At 41.1% G+C, this 19967-nt stretch overlaps 1 protein-coding gene across 4 annotated transcripts in view; it reads right to left on the minus strand.

Moving 5' to 3' along the window:
- TPPP (tubulin polymerization promoting protein) overlaps positions 1 to 15002 on the minus strand; it is a 73935-nt gene extending 58933 nt beyond the window's left edge. The window contains exons 1-2 of one of the 4 annotated variants that reach the window (XM_053972827.1): positions 14893 to 15002; positions 1459 to 1710 (exon numbers count right to left, since the gene is read on the minus strand). In XM_053972827.1, coding sequence (XP_053828802.1) covers positions 1459 to 1706 — 248 coding nt within the window. In that variant the 5' untranslated portion in view covers positions 1707 to 1710; positions 14893 to 15002. Of the gene's footprint in view, positions 1 to 1458; positions 1711 to 14829 lie in introns of all 4 variants that reach the window. The other 3 variants (XM_053972818.1, XM_053972838.1, XM_053972847.1) reach the window with 3 other exon arrangements.
- Positions 15003 to 19967: the final 4965 nt, after the last annotated feature.

The raw sequence follows: 19967 nt of genomic DNA on the forward strand, positions 1-19967 counted from the left end.
ACCAAACCTGATACTTCTTTATATCTGCTAATGCTGCACATCTGTTTATGCCATATCATGGGGTCATCTTGTCACTAAAGAGCCCAGAAACTGATATGAGAAAGAAGCACTAAGATTATATTTATCTACAGGAAATAATAAAACAAAATGTTAAGCTGATGAAAGCCAAAGAAAATTTGAAAATATCATAGATCAAGAAAGAAACAAAACCCTACAGCCTAAACATCCATTTCAAATAAGCCAGCTCTCTGATAGTATACCTAATTCCATTCAAGTAGGGACTGCTGAAAGGACAAGAGGGTGGGAGTGTGCGTATGTAGTGTTTTCAGTTATCTTGATAATATCCCCAAGGAGAAAAGAAACAAAGAAAGAAATCATCAAATAAATAAGGTCATTCTAACTATGTAAGTTACACAGACAACTTTCAAGATTAAAGGTCTTTTCTTCTCTGCCTTTCTCCAGTTTGATGCAGCCTAAACGGTCAGCACTTGTAGCAAGATTTTCCAACTACCTTGTAAGCAATGCAGTTTGCATGTTCTTCCAGCATTACACCACAACAGTTGAGTGCACAAGCCAAGTAAGTGTTCCTACAGGCTACAAGTACAATTAAGGGATCCCTTTAAAAAGCATGTCCCTCAACACAATGATGTGTGAGGCAATTTAAACAGTTAGTGTGGTAATAAAAAGCAGAAAAGACAAGATTATCATATCAGATACCAGGAGAATATGAAAGGTGAAAAGAATCCAATTCTACACATAAGCCAAAACCAAAAAAATTATTTGGGACTTCATACAGAACATGCCATAACAGATTAATTACTTGTTAAAATATTTCCTTTAATATCTTCTCTTAGATTTGATAAGTTTCAGACTAAGTCTGCCTAGGTTTTCAACTGGGGAGAAAGGTTCACTAAAGCTCCAGTCACAAAAATAAGATTAGACGACCAAGACAATCCTAGTTCATCATAACCAAGGGTCACCATCAGTCTGGCATGGCCCTACACTTCAAACCTGAGCTGGTGTTGTGCTGGACATCATGACTGCTGTTAGAATAATGACTTTTAGTACATATCCCACCTTAGCCTCCATCCTCTGATGCCAAGCTTTGGCAAGATCATCCTGACATCCTGACTTTATTCAGATATGTTTCAGGAAATATTGACAGCACTTACTGCAGACTAGTTTATTGGAATAGCCTGCATTTATCCTGATCACATCACAGTCTTTGTATAGCATAAGACCTGTGAAACTGAAGTCAATTTAAGACAGCAGGTCAGAAGATGAAAGCTGTATCTTCAGACCAAGCAAGAAAATTTTGTAAAGGATCGAGAAAGATTGATTTTGTCAAACAGTGTCTCACAACATCAGAAGCAACAGAAGGTAAATTTAGATGGTATCTACAAAACACTGGGGGTGGGGAGCAGGAAGACAATGAAATTATGGCTAAAATGAACTTACTTGATTTTACTGAAGACAATGTCAACATCTGTGGTTGTCACATTCTTCCCATCTATGATATGGCAGTCCTTACATAGCTTTGACCAGTTCTTCCCATGCATTTCTTTTCCTGTGGCTCTTGTATCACCATGGACAGCAAATTTTCTAAAGGCCTCTTCCAGAGCACTTATGTCTCCTGCCGTAGCTCCCTCATGGCAGTTTAATTCTGAGGATAATCGTTTTGCCGGTTTCACCGATTTTTCAGCCATTGTGCTACAAAGAAAAGGAGGGTAAACTTATTGCATTAATTTGCACTAGATTACTTTCTGTCAATCTACACGCTACAGTCCATGTCACAACAAATGAAGTTCATATGAAGTATAAATGGTCTATAAAGTTAGCAAGAACTCACTACCCTCCACCATCAAACATCAGTCTAAACAGAGAACTATGTAACTCTCTGCCCATCTGGGAAAAAAATTCTAGTACGTTAAAAAAAAAAAAAGGTACAGCAAGAAACTAGGGACACAAAACTAGTTTCACCATCATTACATCAGCCATCAAAACAACACTTAATATTTGCTCCTTTTTTTTTCTTAAATGGCAATCGTCACAGTCACTCTGTTGATTTGAATAGAAGTATGCCCTTTACACTGTAGGCATCACTACGTACTTGTATTTCTGAAGGAAAAATAAATATCCCTTTATTTTTTTGTACTTAAAATTTTTTTTTTTTTACTGAAAAATTAAGTATTTTTGAAATGCAACAAAAATATTAATGCTAGAACCCTTATGTTACATTATGTAAGGGTTAACAAATACAAGACAAGTCTCTCTTGTTATCCAGACCATTTATTTCTCAAGTTTATGCCCAGAGAATTGTAGCTGTGAAATTTATTTGGAATGAACACATCCATTATGGAGGCATACTGAGAAGGGATGTCATTACTGCAGACAAGAACTTTCAGACTACTCCAAGTAGTATAATCCTATACTAAACATATAGTATAGGTTTGCCCTTTAAATGAAACCTTAAACTGCTCAATAGAATACTATTTTCAGGTGTCTTCACAAAAAAATCCCAAACCCTGAAGTGCCAGAAGCACATCATAGAAACCTTTGACTTCTGCCCATGCACTCTTGGCATGGCAGAAGTAAGAGGCGCTAAAGGCCTAGGCACTAAAAAGCCTAGGCACAGGGCACACTGCCTACCTGCCCCAACAAGCTGCACATAGACTGTCACCACCATAACATCGGTGGTGCTGCTACAAATTTTTAACCCATAAAGAGATGGTTACAGTATCAGAAATCTGGCAAATGCTAGATAAGGGCTGGAAAGCCCATCATACTAACCCAGCCTTTCTTCTAAAAAGCCCCAGCTGTATGTGGGATGTGATTAACATATTCAGAGACAGGTAGGTATTTCTAGTTACGGTTTTATTTCCTCATCAGATAGGAAGTTCTTTTGGTTTATATACTGTACATCAGTACAAATGCCTCAGCAAGGGAAAGGGTACTAAAATTCTGTCTCTTCCTATATTGTTTAAACTCTGTCACTCAAACAACTATGACATACCCTTTCCTGCACACTGTAACAGAACTAACCGTAGCTACTTGCTACGCAGCAGTTGTTGTCGAGGTTTTTGATCAGAAATAATATTTTAATTAAAAACATACTAAAAGGACCTCTGTCCTTCACACTTGAGCAAACATAACATGGCCAAAGCACTACTGCCTTTTTTAAAAACACGTAAATGCTTAAATCCCTTGTTATATCTTAAGCCTGGGGATCCTTCTGTTTTGCTTACACACTTTTACTCAGCACAAGTTTTGGCCAACAAATCAAAATGCTAAATTAAAATTATTATGACAGAAATTTACTAACTGTGGCCTGAGAATTGTATGTGCACTTACGAAATAAAAAATGAAGCACAGAGGGGGGAAAAGAGTTTGAAAATGTCAAGTTCATTACAAAGTCACCTGTCGCAGGGACAATGTCCCTACGACAGTAACCAATTCCCATTTCTATTTCCTTTGCATTCTGCCTACTGTCAAAAGAGGAATTTTACGTCAAAAACCTTATCTGAAAGCATCCCACCATTGAAACTCTAAAACAAAAAGCATGCATAGTAAATTGAAACCTACTACAAACATTAAGATGCATATATTTTTACCAAAATGTGTCTAGATCAAATCTTCTGTTTCATCAGGCTACATTCTTTTGCCACCAAAACAGTAGTAAAAGAACATAAGAAAAAAACAAAAAAATATTATTGACATAACATATACAACAGAGTATTTCATTAAAAATCAGATCATGAAGATCTATGATGTACCTCTACATTCAAGGAAGCTTGACTTCCAAAAGTAGAAGTCTCTTCCAAGCTTGTAGCATTTCAAATCAACTGGAGCTGGAATACAGAGCCAGAAATTTTCCAAGTTAATACGAACTGGCTAGAGAAAAAGAGTACAAATCAACAAAAAACAAAGTCTGTGTACTATATTAAAAACCAAAGTTACCTTTGTATGCAAGAAACAGGACAGGAAAAGATGGAAATTTGCAATGGTAAGGTATGTACGGTTTGCATCAATTTATAATTTTATCTTCTGGCAAATAAACTTTCCAAGAAATTTTCAAGGATAGCACCTGCTTGCTCTTAGCAATTCTCTTAAGAAGCTATACTCAGAGTGAGTATCTTTAAAAGATACAAAAATAGCACAGTTTACAAGCTATAAACAAGAAAACATCTGCGCCACTGTCTCATCTGAAATTGGAAAATATAATCGCATGCCTACATTTTTAAGTATCTCCTGAACAAAATCTTTCCTTAGCCAGTGCCAGTGCCTTGCTGGCCAGTTTTGCTTAATGCTTTGTTGCGTATAACCATAAATCAACTTTGCACAGCACAGCAGAATCGTATTTTACTATCTTATACAGTCTTTAATATGATAGTTGTATCAACTGAAAGAATATTTTACTTACTTTCAGTAGTTAAGAAATTTAAACTTTATAAACTTGTTATAGGAAAAATGTTGAAAGGAACATATTTGGCCTTCAGAAAGATAGTTCTGTTACAGTGCGCTCGGGCTATACATTCCTCCCTTTCGGGGACCCCTGTGACTGGAATCAGATAAACAGGGTCCCTTCCTTCCTGCTCCCCTGGGGTTGGCAGAGAGCCAGAAAGCCCTCCCTGTCCAGAGCCTAGATAATGCCATGACCCTTCTTGTTCGGTCTCTCTTTTCCCCTCCATCTCATGGATTAAACAAGCTTGGAGAACCACATCGGGAATTGGAGCCTCTTTTGTACCTGTGCCCATCTCCTGACGTGCCTTCCCTCAAGGCCCCATATATCTGGACTGGCCTGGTGATTCGGGGGGCTGAGAGGGTAGGCTCATAATAGTTCCATACTAACTTCTCTCACTCATTAATAAATTAACTTTGTATTGGGGTTTTTTGAGTAGTTCTGGACCAGGCAGAGCAGACACACTACAGAAAAGGCTTTAGTTTTGAATGGTGAAATCTGGTATGCAAAACAGACTCATTTCAAATAAATCCTCGCCATCTAAAGTGGAAAGTCAAGGAGAGATTAAAACCAGGGCTCTGCAGTGCTTGCCAAATATTATCATAGACACTCCTTGTTGAATCATAATTACAGTTTACTTGTTAAAACCCTATGTAATAGCATGAAATGTATTATAAAGAAGCTACCTGGATTTATGAAAAAATTATCTACTCTCAGTTTCAGCTTTTCTTTCTTAGCACTACAAATAACACAGTGTGACGAGAACCATATTTGTTAACATACTATAATTAGAAGGTAAAGAACTGCACAACACAGGATATGAAATTAGACTTTGAATGGGGCCAGCTCCTTTAACTTTTTTTAGTGATTAGAGGTAAGGAAGGAGATCATGTCATGTTGAAGAAATGATCTCTCAAACAGAAATAAAGAATAACCTATTTAACAAAAATTCAACATCAAATGCTGTTTTGAGTCTTCCTTACCCTTTTTCCCTGGACAAAGGAATCAAAAGGTGCTTGGTAGATTCTGTTAGAAGTAAAGATTAGGAGTAATTTGGGGCAGGCCCACAGTAAGATGATAATTGAAAGACAAAAGAAAGTGATTACTCTAGAATACCAAATCTAAAATGCAGTAAAACAAAATTAAGCCACTGTTCAAAAGCATGAGCTGTGTACATGCTGACTACAATTACAGTAACCAAAGAAATGCCTTTCATCACCATCCAGAAAGTCTAATATGTATACAATTAGACAATACCAATCTCAAGAGTCAGCAGAAAAAAAGGTGGGACTAGTCACCAATACAATCCTCTCCAAATACTGCACACTCCAACCAAGCACCCAAAAGCAGCCAGATAAGAAAGAGGTACAAGTAGATGCTAGAGTTTAGGAGGTTTCTGAAAGAACAACTATCCTCCAAAAAATGGAGTTTCAGAAACCCACAGAATACTTAGACAGGTGCCGTGTTATGAACTGCTATAGTCTGTGTGCTTTAGTAACATGAAAAAACAGTTCTTGTCCCTTTCCTCAATCTGCAATAGGTAAATAATACAGCACATTATACAGAGATTAAGCCAGGGATCAAACTCACGTTAACTGATGTCAGCCACTGACTTCATTACTATCTTATGCTAAATAGACTGAAAGTGCAGATCTGTGTTCTTAGCACATGCCTAACCCATTAGAAAAAGTTTTCTAATATCATCAAACTTCCTTTTAGACTGAGACTAGAATATATACTCATCTGCAGACAGACAGCTGGAAGGCCTCCACTACATAAAGTCACTTATTAACTTGGATTCTTCCATAAAAGATGGGACAAGAAGTAAATGTTTCTGTAAATTTCAGTTGTCAATTTCTAGAGCTATGTGAATACCCAAAGCCTCAGTACTACCCAACTGCCAACTTTACTGAAGGATTTGTATTAATTTACATTCTTTCACTTATCCACACCCTCTCCAGGTGTCAACAAACTGCAGGAATTCTGGTATAGTGCTGAGTTAAATTTGTGGGAATTGCTCTTATAGATAATCCAACTCTCAGCAGCAAGAAAGACTTACTAAATCCCAGAGTATTTTTTTCCAACAATTTCAGAAGCTCATGCAACTCTTTGAATAAGCATGTGTCCTAACAGGTCAGAATTCACCACAGCACCTTCACTAACCCATCCCTGTCAACTAATTCATGGCTTATTTGCTCAGCAGAAAGCTTAGTATTTGTAACACAAATTATCATCACTGCCATGCCATGGATAGGGAAACCAAAGGAGAGGGACGAAGAAACATGTCTGTTCTGCTGCCAGTATTCAGATCATCATGAGGACCCTGGGACCCATATTCTACACTACTTTAATTATTAAGGTCACATAAAGCAGATACATGAGTGTAATGACTACTCTAAGAGACAACATTCTCTGACTTGATAAAGGAAATAAAAATATATTCTCACTAGCTGCAAATCTATTAAACCTCTTTAGGATCTCCACATCAAAAAACTGTTTTCTTAAAAAAAAAAAAAATATATATATATATACACATCACAGAATCACAGAATAACGAGGTTGGAAGAGACCTTCAAGATCATCAAGTCCAACCTATGCGCAAGCATCTCAACTAAACCATGGAACCGAGTGCCACATCCAGTCTTTTTTAAAACACATCCAGGGATGGTGACTCCACCACCTCCCTGGGCAGGCCACTCCAGAATTTTATCACTCTTTCCATATAAAACTTTTTCCTAATATCCAACCTATATTTCCCTTGGCACAGCTTAAGACTGATACACATATCAGCAGGATACAAAAATCTGAATGCCTATTTTTTTGTGCTATACCATATACTTTTTCATCTGCTTTGTCTAGCTCACCTCTAATAGCTTTCATTTGCAGGAAGTTTTAAACAGTGTTAAAAAACAGTTTTCATGGAAGTCATCTCACAACATCAATTGCCATGGAAATGAATATGAGTGTAACTCATATCAACAGTCAACAACAGACTAGAACATTGCAGCATTATTACAGCCTCAGATACATTCATGTTAATGGAAAAGTCAATGTATTTTAAAACTGTTAATTCTTTAGAATACTTATCAACCAAGAATTTGCTAAAATGAGATCAAAAGTCTAGCGTGAATTAAGGGAAACTTCCAATTCACACTTTAAAACAGCAGACTCATTCAAGGATCAAGCAGACCTCTGACTGCTAAGACTGATGAATTTGCAGATCAACAGCAGAATGGCACAGCTGTAATGCAATAATGGTACTGCTAGCATCTCCTCTTTCCTGTAACACTCACCTTTGCCCAGGTCAGCCTTATTTCTCAGGTGTAATATCCACCTCCAGCGCAACCCACAGCACAACAACACAAAGTTATGTTTACACTGAGCATCAAGGCCATCATCTAGCCAGCAATCAAAGTCTGCAGTGTAAATTCCTCAGGCTCCTACAACCTAAAATGCACTGTCTGTTCAGGGTCTCAGTCTTAGTCCTGATACCTCCCTAATTTCTTAATCTTTTCTACCATATGACCCAAACAATTAGTTTTATATGTTCAGTGTTACCTGTTTTTACCTTCCATTCTCCTGCTCATTTTTCTTGCCCACCAAGTGTTGGTAAGCATGTAGGTGCTTACGACCGGATTTTTATCAGAATCTGTTACTGCACTGTTGGTAAAACTTATCCAATACACCACAAATAGATGCCATCTAAAATTTCTTAAGACTTTCTAACCAATCCAAGTAAAAAAGAAAGCAACTTTTCAATGAGCACAGAAGGTGTTGTTTTTATGAGTTAATTGAGTGCATAATTCATTATGAAACTGTGCAAGGCATTTGAATTTATCTGACTGCATCTGGTTTATTTTAGTACTTGATCCATCTTCCCTTCTTATAAAAACTTAACAAAAATTGCAAAAGGGAATTCTCATTTATTTTCTCTCTGTAATTATTTATGCCAAATAAAAACAGCAGAGACAAAGTATAGCAGATGGAATCTTTTTCCCACATTTTTGCATAAACATTTAAGCTTAGGAAAGGATAAACAGATGGAGAAATGCAACATCCTCCTAATAAAAAACAATGCTTTAGACTGCTTTTAAAGCTTCCCTTAAGCTTCCTTCACAGCTACCTGCAGGAACCTGAGTTAAAGCATTTTTCTTCAGAGATCTGCTCTGGTTATATTTCTCCACATGTGATGCTGAAGTGAACAACAGCCATCCATTTTCCCTAGCATACAACACAGAAGACAAATGAGCAGAGACCTCTGCATTTAGACCTTCTACATTTAGACCTTCATCAGGACACACACAGAGTAACAGAAAAGGTATCTACTTAACCTGTCCAATGTTTCTCCTCAGGAAAACAGTATTTCAGACTGTGAACATATGCCATCACATATGCCATTAAAGGATTTAACTTAGAAAACATATTATCCAGCAAAGAGATTACTTTACTGACAATTAATTGTTACTGTTGTATTTCTAAAAACTATTGCTATTCAGCTAGTTACTTCTACAACGTTGCTCAAGATACAAAACTAAGTTTAGTTCTTAGTAAATTACACTTACATAAGGTTTTAACTGTGAAGGTAAAAGCATAAATAAGGCATCCACAATATATACATGTACTGGTGAACTCTTATTATGCTTTTTTTTCATTATGCCACTACTCCATTTGAGAGTTCCACTAAGTACTCATCCTAACCTCTGCCAGGCTGCTGTCATTGGTAGATGAATAATCTGGACACAAACATTCTGCAATTTCATACACAGGCAAGGATACAAGCCAGTGTCTAGAACCACCTTCACAGGAGAAAGTGAATATGACACCAATTAAAGAACCACAAAAGAGGAGACTCAAGTATTTAGATGAGGTATTTTTTCATGGTGTATCAAAAAAAAGACTTGGAATCACAGATCTGAAAAGAGTGGAAGACAACAGCTGCTCTCCACAGTAGTTAGTCATACAATTAATTTACAGCTCCAAATAACACGCTGAGCCTGTCATCACTTTTGGATTAGTTGAGTATAGGCTCCACTACAATTGTAGAGCTTGCTTAGCCTCACTTCTTCATACACTGTACATTGTATCCTCTCACCACCCCCACCCAGACCAGACTTTACTTGAAACTTCTACAGAACCCTTTCAAAATATTTCTGGAAAAGCCACGAGTAACAAAGATCCACTCCATGAAAGCGGATCAAAGATTGTACAAAAAAATCACTTCAAACTCCATTAAGATGGGGGACTTTGAGTACCACCCGCAAGTAAAAGTATCTAGAGAATCAACTATTGACAGGGACAGAATTAAATCTAAGAAAAACTGAGCTAACAGAGACTCAAAAGCACTGTAAGATTTTAGCAGTCAAAAAGCACCACCTCTGACCAAAGGAAGGAAGATGATACAAGAGACACAAAATCATGAGACAAGATGTTTTACTATAAGACACTTTACAAATTACATTGGTGGAATTCTTGAGAGATCTAAACACCTGTGCAGAGAAACTGAATCACCTACTAAATGGCTCTTTACCAAATGATTCTCTACCAAAGGCTCTTCTGCTATCTACCAAAGATATCAAAAAACTCAACAGTTGAAAATTCAGGCTACGCCACTGCAAATTAGAAATATTACTTCCTTATGAAGAGACAATCAACCATGCCAGGTACTAAAGGTTACTCTCAAGAATAGCTGCAAATACTTCACATCCTCATGTCCGCACATTAGACTGCCTTTAATATAGAAGATATATTTAGTCAAGTATCTCTGAAAGACAGACTTTTACCAAATCTAGGTTATTGCTCTCAGATAACTAAATCAATATAACCAATACATGAATCATGTTAGACTGTCTAATGATCCCTTATGTTCTTAAAATCTGCTACTTCACGTTTGTCTGAACCCACGAAAATAAACTAACCATTAAGTGCAGATTTTTTGCAACCACCCACATCCTGGTCCAAAATAAGAAGGAAAATACTTCCTTTGCTAAATCAGCAAGTTCTTTCACATCTATAAGCGCTTCTAAGATGAAATATTTGGGCACTACTTCCAATACTCAAATCAGAAAAGACAGGCCGAAACAGGTTTTTTAATTAAACAGTGTCATCAACAATGGAAAAAGAAGCAAGACCTCATAGCATTTTCACTACTACTGCAAGAATTTTCTTAGCATTGATCCATTTAAGAATTTGAACTAGGACTGCAACCCTCAGAGATTCAAGCAAAAACTGTTATGTCATTGATTTTTTTTTTTATTTCCGAGTTTCTCTGTGCTTGTTTTGTCAAATGCTCCCAATATATGAACACTGACACAGAAGCATATTCCTGAGATTAGCCAAAATGAGCAAAAATTAACTTCATATGATTATTTAAAACAGTAACACTGCAGATTCATTTTTATAATTTTACCAGCCACATAATGCATTGACCCTTTGATACGTAAACTCTTGGCTGCCACCTCTTGGGTTTCCATCCAGGACAAGGTAAACTCATACCACAAACTCAGGACACTACAAGGCAGGAGAAGGGTGAGGAGGAAAAGAAAGAGGGAACCTTAAGACAACTAGCAAGAGTAAGAGCCTAAGCTTCTCCACAGCTGCCTCAAAGTCCTGACAGAGGACTTGGCAGCAGCAAAGTGAATTGCCCACCCACCACATATAACAACTAACAGTAAAGAAAAACTTCCCAACTGTTTTGATGGACATACCACTGTGAGCCAAGAAAACTGAGTAGCACAGAATCAGTCTGTTTTGCTCTGTCAGCACTTGAGATAAACACCCACTCAGGAAGAGCAGCCTGAAACCGGAGCAGGATATGCATACTTGTCCTGTGACACATGTACAGTCCCTGGGTACTTAAAGACCATATTTATATATGGGATATTTTACCAGTAACATCCTTTCACTGTACAGTTCTTTTCATCACTATTCCAAAGTATCCCAAAAAATAGTCTACAATGAAATAGGAAATTCTTGCAATACTTCTATGTATGGGCAATTTGGGATCGGCAGAGTGATGCATTCACTCAGAAATGCCTTTCAGCTGAAGGTGTAATTATTATTATATATTTCTAGGGGGGTTAGGAGGGGGATGATATGAAGAAAGAGCCAGAACAGCTTATGGAAAACACTGAGGAAAAGGAAAAACGACATTAAATACAGGAAAAACAATTTTTTTCCTGTACAACTGGAATTTGAAATGAAAATTCCATTTCAAAATTGTAAAATATTACCTTAGATTTAAAAAACTGTAAAAACTAGATAGTCTGCAGATTGATGGTTGATGTACTTTTTTTGCCTTAGTTTTCAGCACTTAGTCAAGTTAGATGCATTTCAAAATCCCCCAAACCCAAGCCATTTGCATGTCTCAAGGATAACCCTCAGAGAATAGTGACAGTCTTACATTAAGTTCTACAATTCCCTTTGCTCTTACATGAGAAAGTACACAGCTGGATAATGCACACACAAACCAACGTATCCTTCTTAACATCAGCTTGATTTCCCTTTTGCACCACTCACAGTTCCTTGTTCTTTATTTTGGATCATAATATTTAGGAGGCCATGTCCAAGTTTTTGTTCCATTATACTGGACATAACACATTAGTAAAGGTCCCTGACCACAGCTTCCAGACACTATGGCAATACAGACAGTAAGCAAAATATTTCCTTTCTACTAACTGGCAGAGACTTCTAGAAGTACTTATGCCCACAGTAGTCATGCCAGTACAGCAGAGAAACAGTAGGTGTGGAAATTATATACCTGCATTTAATTTCAGTTAGGCACAGCATAAGAATGGGTTTCAGGGGGGAGACAAAAACAAACTTTGCTGCTTGCTGAAGAGAATCTATTCCATTTATGCAAGCCTACAAGCAGTATGCATGTACAAATAAAAAAGGACATTACATCATTGAATGACTGACTATGCCACAGAATGACTGTTCTTGTTGTAATATATGAAATATATACAATAATATATAAACATAGAGAGATAGATGCTTGTGAGGATGGTCACATCCTCACACTGGAGACTTACATAATTAAAATGTGTAAAGCAAGAAAAACATCTGATATTATTTTATTTTGTATTTTAGCTTATCACCTGAGAGCAAGTTATCAAGGTCAAACATTGCATGGCTTATTCTCTGAAGTGCTATGAGATATACTGAGTACAATTAATTGTTTTTACCTATAATGAGAATACTTATCTTAACATAAATTGACATAATTGACTGCCTCACTCCTTGAACGACCTTTATTTTTTCAAATTAAGCTCAAGATACAAGAAGCAAAAATAGCTTCTACCAAAAATACCAATACCACTACCAAATACCAAATTAATATAAAAATACCAAATACCAAAACCACTACAATCACACAGCTGCCTCCAGAAAGTAATTGGAATGAATACATCTACTATAAAAATTAAATACATGTTTTTTCACCACAGTCAAGCCACAGATTAAACATGACACAGAAAGAACTACTTGCTGGATATATATTTCCATTTATAAATATCTTTTCTTAGATTTACAAGGGTCAAGTGCAAGCATTGCAGGAGATTCCTGCGTGAATTTTATCTGCAAATTGATCCTTGCATGGCATGCTGTCCAAGCATTACACTGTACTATAATTTAATACAGGATATACACTTCAGCAGTTACAAATGATGGACTATTTAAAAACATTTAACTGTGACCCAGAAATGTACAAAGGCATTCAAAATATTTTATTTTGGACTGAGGAGATGAAAGGTCGAGTTGGGATAGGGTCTCTAAAAACATAAAGAAGTGGCTCATGACTAAAGGATTAAAAAAATGGCCATGGCCATTTAAAAAATAAGTTGTATAGGTTCGATAAACAGTGATGCTATTTTAACCCTAAGACTATGAAAGTGTATAGGTATCTCTTTGGTTTTCCCCAATTTTTGCACAGCACTAGAGGGAAAAAACCCTGAACCTTAATGTTTTACTATCATGCTAACCCTTTCCAACCCACCTAAAGCATGCTATTTAATGATGCTAGCTGAGAAAACAGTGGGACTCAGTAAAAGACAGTCTCACATCATGTGTTTCATTTCAGGCTGGGGCTTGGGTTTGCTCCTCCCCTTCTTTTCAAATAAGCATGAGGAGTTATGCAACCCTCTGTAAAATACGAAAAAAAAACCTGTCCCCTCCCAAACCTGCCCGTGTAGAGCCTGCAAAACATGAACAGGAAAACTGGTTGTCAGCAGCATCTTCTACATAATTCAAGGCTGTCATTTTAAGATGCTATTCACATGTGCGTTTGGCACCTTGTAGCATACACCCAACTTCCCCCTGGAATAATTTCACCAATGTACAAGAACTTTTACCCAGGACTGGAGAAATATTTGCAACCCCTGGTGATCCGGTGGAGGAGGGGTTGTATTTATTTTTAAACGAGCTAGCCGGGGTTACAGATTAAAACACAGGATTTTGTCTCGTCCTTGTTTTCCACCCCGGAGTACACGGCTGTATACCTACGGGTATTACCCCGCAGGCACTAAATGGTCTCCCACACCTGATGTTGGTTTTGTGGAGGACGATATACAGCAGCGGCTTTCGAAGACGAAGCCCCTCCAGCTACCGCTTGGGGATTTCAAGAAAAAACAAAAACAAGACAAAAACCAAACAAACAAAAAACCCAAGAAAAAAGAAACGGCAAATAGCCTCTCCGCATCGGTCTCCATAAAAGGGGGCTGCTGCCTCTACACGAGCTCATGAAGCAGCAGCAGCTGGGGCGGCCGAGGCTTTGTTGTTGACTGAGGAGCATTTGATGTGTGCGCGCAAGGTGGCTCCTTCCCGGCTCCTCCGGGAGCAGCCTCCGGGCGCAGTGCGGGGCTCGTCAGCCGCCCGCAGCCAGACTCCGGCATCGCCCAGCCACAGACCTGCTGCCGCCGACAGCCGGGAAGCTGCCCGGGTCCCACGCTGGCTGCAGCCGCGCGTCCCTCCTCGATGGCGATCGGGTGATGCGGCGGCAGAGCCCATCCCCATGGCAGGGAGAGGAGCGCAGCTCCACGCCGAGCACCGCTCCCCGCCGGCCCCTTGTCCCCGGTTCCCGGAGGGGAGCGCAGAACATCGGGGAGACAGCACGGAGGTGAACCCCAAGAAAGGACACGGCGGCGCCGCCGCCCGCAGCCCCCCGCGGGCGTTACATAACGACAGCGGCGGCCGCGCCGGGCTGGGCTCGGGCGCCCCTCCGGTGGGGTCTGGCACCGGGAGGGGGCACCGGAGCCGCCAGACGCCCGACAGTGCCTCCACGGCCCTCTCCCCTGGCGCCATCGGCAACCGAGCTGCGATCAATTAGTGGCGCGATAGAAGGACGGACTGGGCACGGCACACGACTCACACCCTACCTATCCACCCACCCCCGGCGGAGAGGTACTCGTCCGGCCCGGGAGCGGCGCCCGCACACTCACCGGCGGCTGCGGAGGGCGGCAGGTCTGGCAGCGCTGGCCGGGCTCCGTCCGGTGCGCTCGGGAGCAGCCGGGGGTGTCCGCAGCCGGCGCGGCCGTTGCAGCGGCACCGCCCCCACCGCGCGGGCATTGGCGGGCGCGTGGCGCCGCCCGTCCGTCGCGAGCGCCCATAGGCGCGTGCCGGCTGAGGGGCTGCGCGGCCGCGCCAGCGGGCCATATAAGGCAGCGCCGGCCGCGCTCCCGACCGCTCCGTTTCCCCTGTTATCCCCGTTTGCCCCGCCGCCCGGAGCGCTACGGCAGGTGCGCTGCAGCAGGCTGAGCCTCGCCCTGTTCGCGCATCCTGCGCCTCCCCCTTCCGATGCACCGAGGGGTACCAATGCCTTCTGTGCCCTGCCGCGCTCTGGCAGGTTTGGGTCTGGATGGCCGCTCGGCTGTGCTTGAAGCTGGGATCGTCGACGTAAATGAAAACCGTGTGAAAGACTGGGCTGTGTGGTGCAGCGGGCATTCAGTAAAAGCCTCACCTTTCCTTAGCTTGCCTCTTGCCTGGGAGCAGCCTGCGGCCAGCACAACAGAGAGGCGCAGCCACAAACCTACTCTAGAGCAACCCCATCCAAAATCCCGGAGCACAGGTACAGTCCAGGAGTCAGCAGGAATCTAGTCAGCCGTTATGCACCCTCATCTGTGAATTTATAACCTGAGTCCAATGACCCTACAGAGCTTGGTATTAATCAATTTCAAATTGATTTCTGCTGTGCTGGAATGAAGTTAAAACAACCTACCCACAGTCGTGAGGGGGGGAGAGTGAAATGTTAATGTGCAATGGAGTCTCAATTTTTCAAATGCAGGAGATATATATGGCTAATTTTTTAATTGGTTATATACCTATACTTGCTTCAGGATACAGAATAGTCTACAAACTATTATAAAAATATAATATAAATAATAAATATATATTCTAAAATTAGCTTATAAACTCTGATTCAGTAACTTAAGGCAATTATTGAAATTACCCAGAATGTCATAAAGGGACTTGAAAGTACCTTTCATGTTAGGGTTGAGTTTGGCTGTAGTGAAGGTTTTGTGGTAGTGTAGGGCAAATGAAATTGTAATCTATCATAAGAGCAAAATCAATGTCTGCAAATCAATCTGCAAACACCTCCAAGTCCTTCTCCCCAGGGCTGCTCAAAATCCCTTCATCCCCCAGCCTGTATTGGCACTCAGTAGTGAAACTAAACATGTTCTTGGTAGGCACAGACATACAAACTCATTTCTGCAATACATACGTGCATACACATATGGACAGCTACACAGATCAATACAGCCAGAAACACTCAGCACTCACAAAAACATGAACAGCACCAATGGCCTCATCTTGTTGCCCTTTGGCTAATCAGGATGAAAGTGTATTATTAGGAAATAGATGCTATGTATAATGTGGATTCCTCCAGTAGCTGACCTTAGATACGCAGTCTCTTCCTGGACCCACAATGTGCCCACTGCTGTGCCCTGGACATATGAGCTCCTAAGACTTGCAGTCCCAATGTAGCTGCTTTTCACTCGTCACCCACAGACACACACCATGATCTGCTGGTACCTGGAACTCCAATCTTCTCAGCTGCTGTACTTTCACAAATTAACACCTCTCCAAGGGCTGGTGCAGGCCTCCTCACTGACATGCATCACGGTTCTCTCAGTAGCTGGGCTTAGACATGCAGTCCACCCAGTAACTGGCTGTGGATCCCAGGTCACCCAGTTACTGGCATCTGGACACGCGATTTCCCAGACCCCACAGTCCCACTCCAGCTGCTGGTACAGATTTCCTTGCACACAGCAGCACATAAACATGCACACTGTGGATCTCTCCTGAGCAATCACCACCCAATATCTTAGACAGGCCCTCCTTCCATCCTGGATCAGCTTGTTCCCACATATGTACACACACACACACACACACACACACACAGACATGTGTAGTCTCTCAGCAGACCATCAGTTGACATAGACTTCTTGGTCCCTTTGGAAGTCATCTTCTCCAATTGCCTCACTCCCAGAGATATACTTCCTTCCCAAGACTCTTAATCTCTTCTCCACCAAGTTTGGCTCGATATTTGCACTCTCACTTGGTCCAATTGCTTGCATCACAGGCACATGTAACCCCTGATCTGCAGTGCAGCTGTTTGTGCTTGTTTTTACTCCAGTCTCTTCAGCTGATGACTCTGCTGATCTGCAAGCCCTATAATCCCTTGTCTGATTTCAGTTGCTGACTCTTAGACGTCCATACAATCACATCCACAGACAACAGAGTCCACCCATTTAGGAAAATAGTTAGAAATGAAATTTAGGAAGAAGGCAGGACAGCAGGTGATCATGGGGTGTGGGTCATGGCCAGTCAAGCATACTGCCCAGCAACCTGTTTACACATGGGCAACTGCTTTTGTCCTCCTAGCCTTTTATGACCCATTTTCTCCAAGCCAAGATAAGCTCTCCCTTCCTCTGCCTTTAGTTTTGTCCCCTACACCAGCCAAAAGATGTCTTGTATAATCCTAAGATTCTCTGAATGTCAGGGGAGGTTCAGACTTGATACCTGGAAACATTTCTTTACCAAGAGGATGGTCATACCCTGGAACAGGTCTTCTGTAGAGGTTGCTGATGCCCTGTGCCTGTCAGTGTGTGAGGCATTTGGAAAATGTCCTTAAAAACAGCTTTAACTTTGAATCAGCCCTATCACATCAGGCAGCTGGACTTGATGAACATTCTATTCTATTCTATTCTATTCTATTCTATTCTATTCTATTCTATTCTATTCTATTCTATTCTATTCTATTCTACTCCCTTGCATCTCACAGTGTGTGTTATACCCGCTAGATGATGTTGTCTTTTGCCCAGCCTGGAAATGAAATTCGAGATAGTTTTAGTAAGGAGGTAATATAAAAGGGGATCTTTATTTGAAGGCCTTCAGAGGCAGTTATGGAAAGATGTCCATAACAGCCCACCCACCCTCTCCCAGGGGTAAGTACATTTTTATAGGTATAATTGATAAAAAACACCAATTAGGAGGACAAGAGGGGATGCAATTCCCCCCCCCCCCTCAGTCCAAACCCCTTCTCTGAAGCCCCCCCTTCAGCATTAGTTGTACTTTGTCCATGAGATGTGTCTCAAAGAGTTGTTCTGAGCTTTGGTTCCCAGGAAGAACCAAGATAGCATGGAGCCTTGTACCCCCCAGGGCTTGGAGCTCTGGAATTTGTTTTGTCTGCTTAGGGAAAGCCCATGGAAAATCACTGGGAAAACTAGTAACTACAAAACTAATACAGTAGGTGACAGAGTTACAAATATATGTGTGAGGAATACAGAGAACATATAAAATAATAAAAGGCAAAACCCAAATGGCATCAATTGCAGCCCTGACTTAAACCCCTAAGTTTGTCTGAAGGGCCTGTCCAGACTCATCTGGTGTGTTTCAGACCTGGGTGATGACCATCAGTTCTCTTTTGTAACTCTCCTGAGACTGGGACAGGGGATCTTTTTTCTGAGTTCCCCATAAAGATGAAGGTTCCCCTCCTTGATATTGTTGTTCTGTGCCAAATTTAGAGTGTGGAGATGAGCATTTTATCAAAGAACCTAACAACTCTTAATTTCTGGTCACACATTGAAGACCCTATATTCTTGGATGGAGAGGATTTTAGAGATTTAATTTAGCAATTTATTTTAATGGAATTAGTAATTTAGTTCCTGGTCCTGGAGTCATACTGTTGAAAATGTGGCATCATGAAGTTTTGGCAAAGACAAATGAGTCACAGAAATAAATCAGTGATACCTCAGGGCATATATGTGCTGCCAATCCACATCATCCTCCTTTCCACCCTTCAGTTCACAGTCTACCGGGTACCTCCCTCTCAAGTGGCCAGGATAGGGATAAGACAAAATGTTGGAGCCTTTATTTAATTTTTTCGACTAGTGTTTCTTGTTCAAGATGCTTGCCTTTTACACCTCCCAAACTAATTTTTAGAAAATTCTAGTATAAAATCACAAAAGCCTATTTTTGGATTATCTGTATTTGGGTTATTTGACAAGGTTTTGGTAGCAAACAGGCTACAGGGGTGGCTTCTGTGAGAAGATACCAGAAGCTGCCCCTGTGCCAGAAGGAGTCAGCTCCAGCTGGCTCTGATGGACCTGCTGCTGGCCAAAGCTGAGCCTGGTGGCAGCACACAGTGACAGTGTATTTAACAAGAGGGGAAAAAGTGCTGCACAGCAGCAGCTGATGGGTGTGAGGATGGTATAGACAGCTCTTCAGACCCCAAGGTCTGGAGGGGAAGAAGAGTAGGAGGAGGTGCTCCAGACACTGGAGGAGAGATTCCCCTGCAGCCTGTCATGCTGCCCGTGGCAAGGCAGCTGTGCCCCTGCAGCTTATGGAGCAGACATCCACCCTGCAGCCTGTGGAGGATCCTATGTCCAAGCAGGTGGGTGCTCCCTGAAGGAACCTGTGAACTAAAGAAGAAAAAGCCCATCCTTGAGCTGGGCTCTGACAGCACCTGTGACCCCATGGAGAGGAGCCCATGATGAAGCAGGTTTTCTGGCAGGACCAGTGACTCCATCTGAGAACCCACACTGGAGCAGTCTGTTGCTGAAGGACTGCACCCTGTGGAAAAGACCATACTGGAGCAGTTTGTGAAGAACTACAGCCCATGGGAAGGACCTGTCTTGTATAAGTGTGTGAAAGACTGTCTCCTAAGGGAGGCGCCCAATGCTGGGGGAAGAGCATGAGGAGGAAGAGACAAAACATTAAGAACCAACCTGAGCCCCTGTTATCCATCCCCCTGCACTGTTCAGGAGGAGGAAGTAAAGAAATCAAGAGTGAAGTTGAACCCTGGAAGGAAGGACCAGTGGGAGGAATGTGTTTTAAGATTTTGTTTTTATTTCATATTATCCTACTTTTGATTTGCAATAAATTTAATTAATTTACCCACACTGAGTCTGTTTGGCCCAAGACGGTTATTACTGAGTCATATCCTTACCCTTATCTTGACCCATGAGCCTTCTGTCACATCTCCTGTTGAGGCAGGGAAGTGATAGTGGGATTG

The sequence above is a fragment of the Vidua macroura genome, chromosome 1, assembly GCF_024509145.1.
Source record: "Vidua macroura isolate BioBank_ID:100142 chromosome 1, ASM2450914v1, whole genome shotgun sequence".
In the NCBI taxonomy this organism is placed as follows: Eukaryota; Metazoa; Chordata; class Aves; order Passeriformes; family Viduidae; genus Vidua; species Vidua macroura.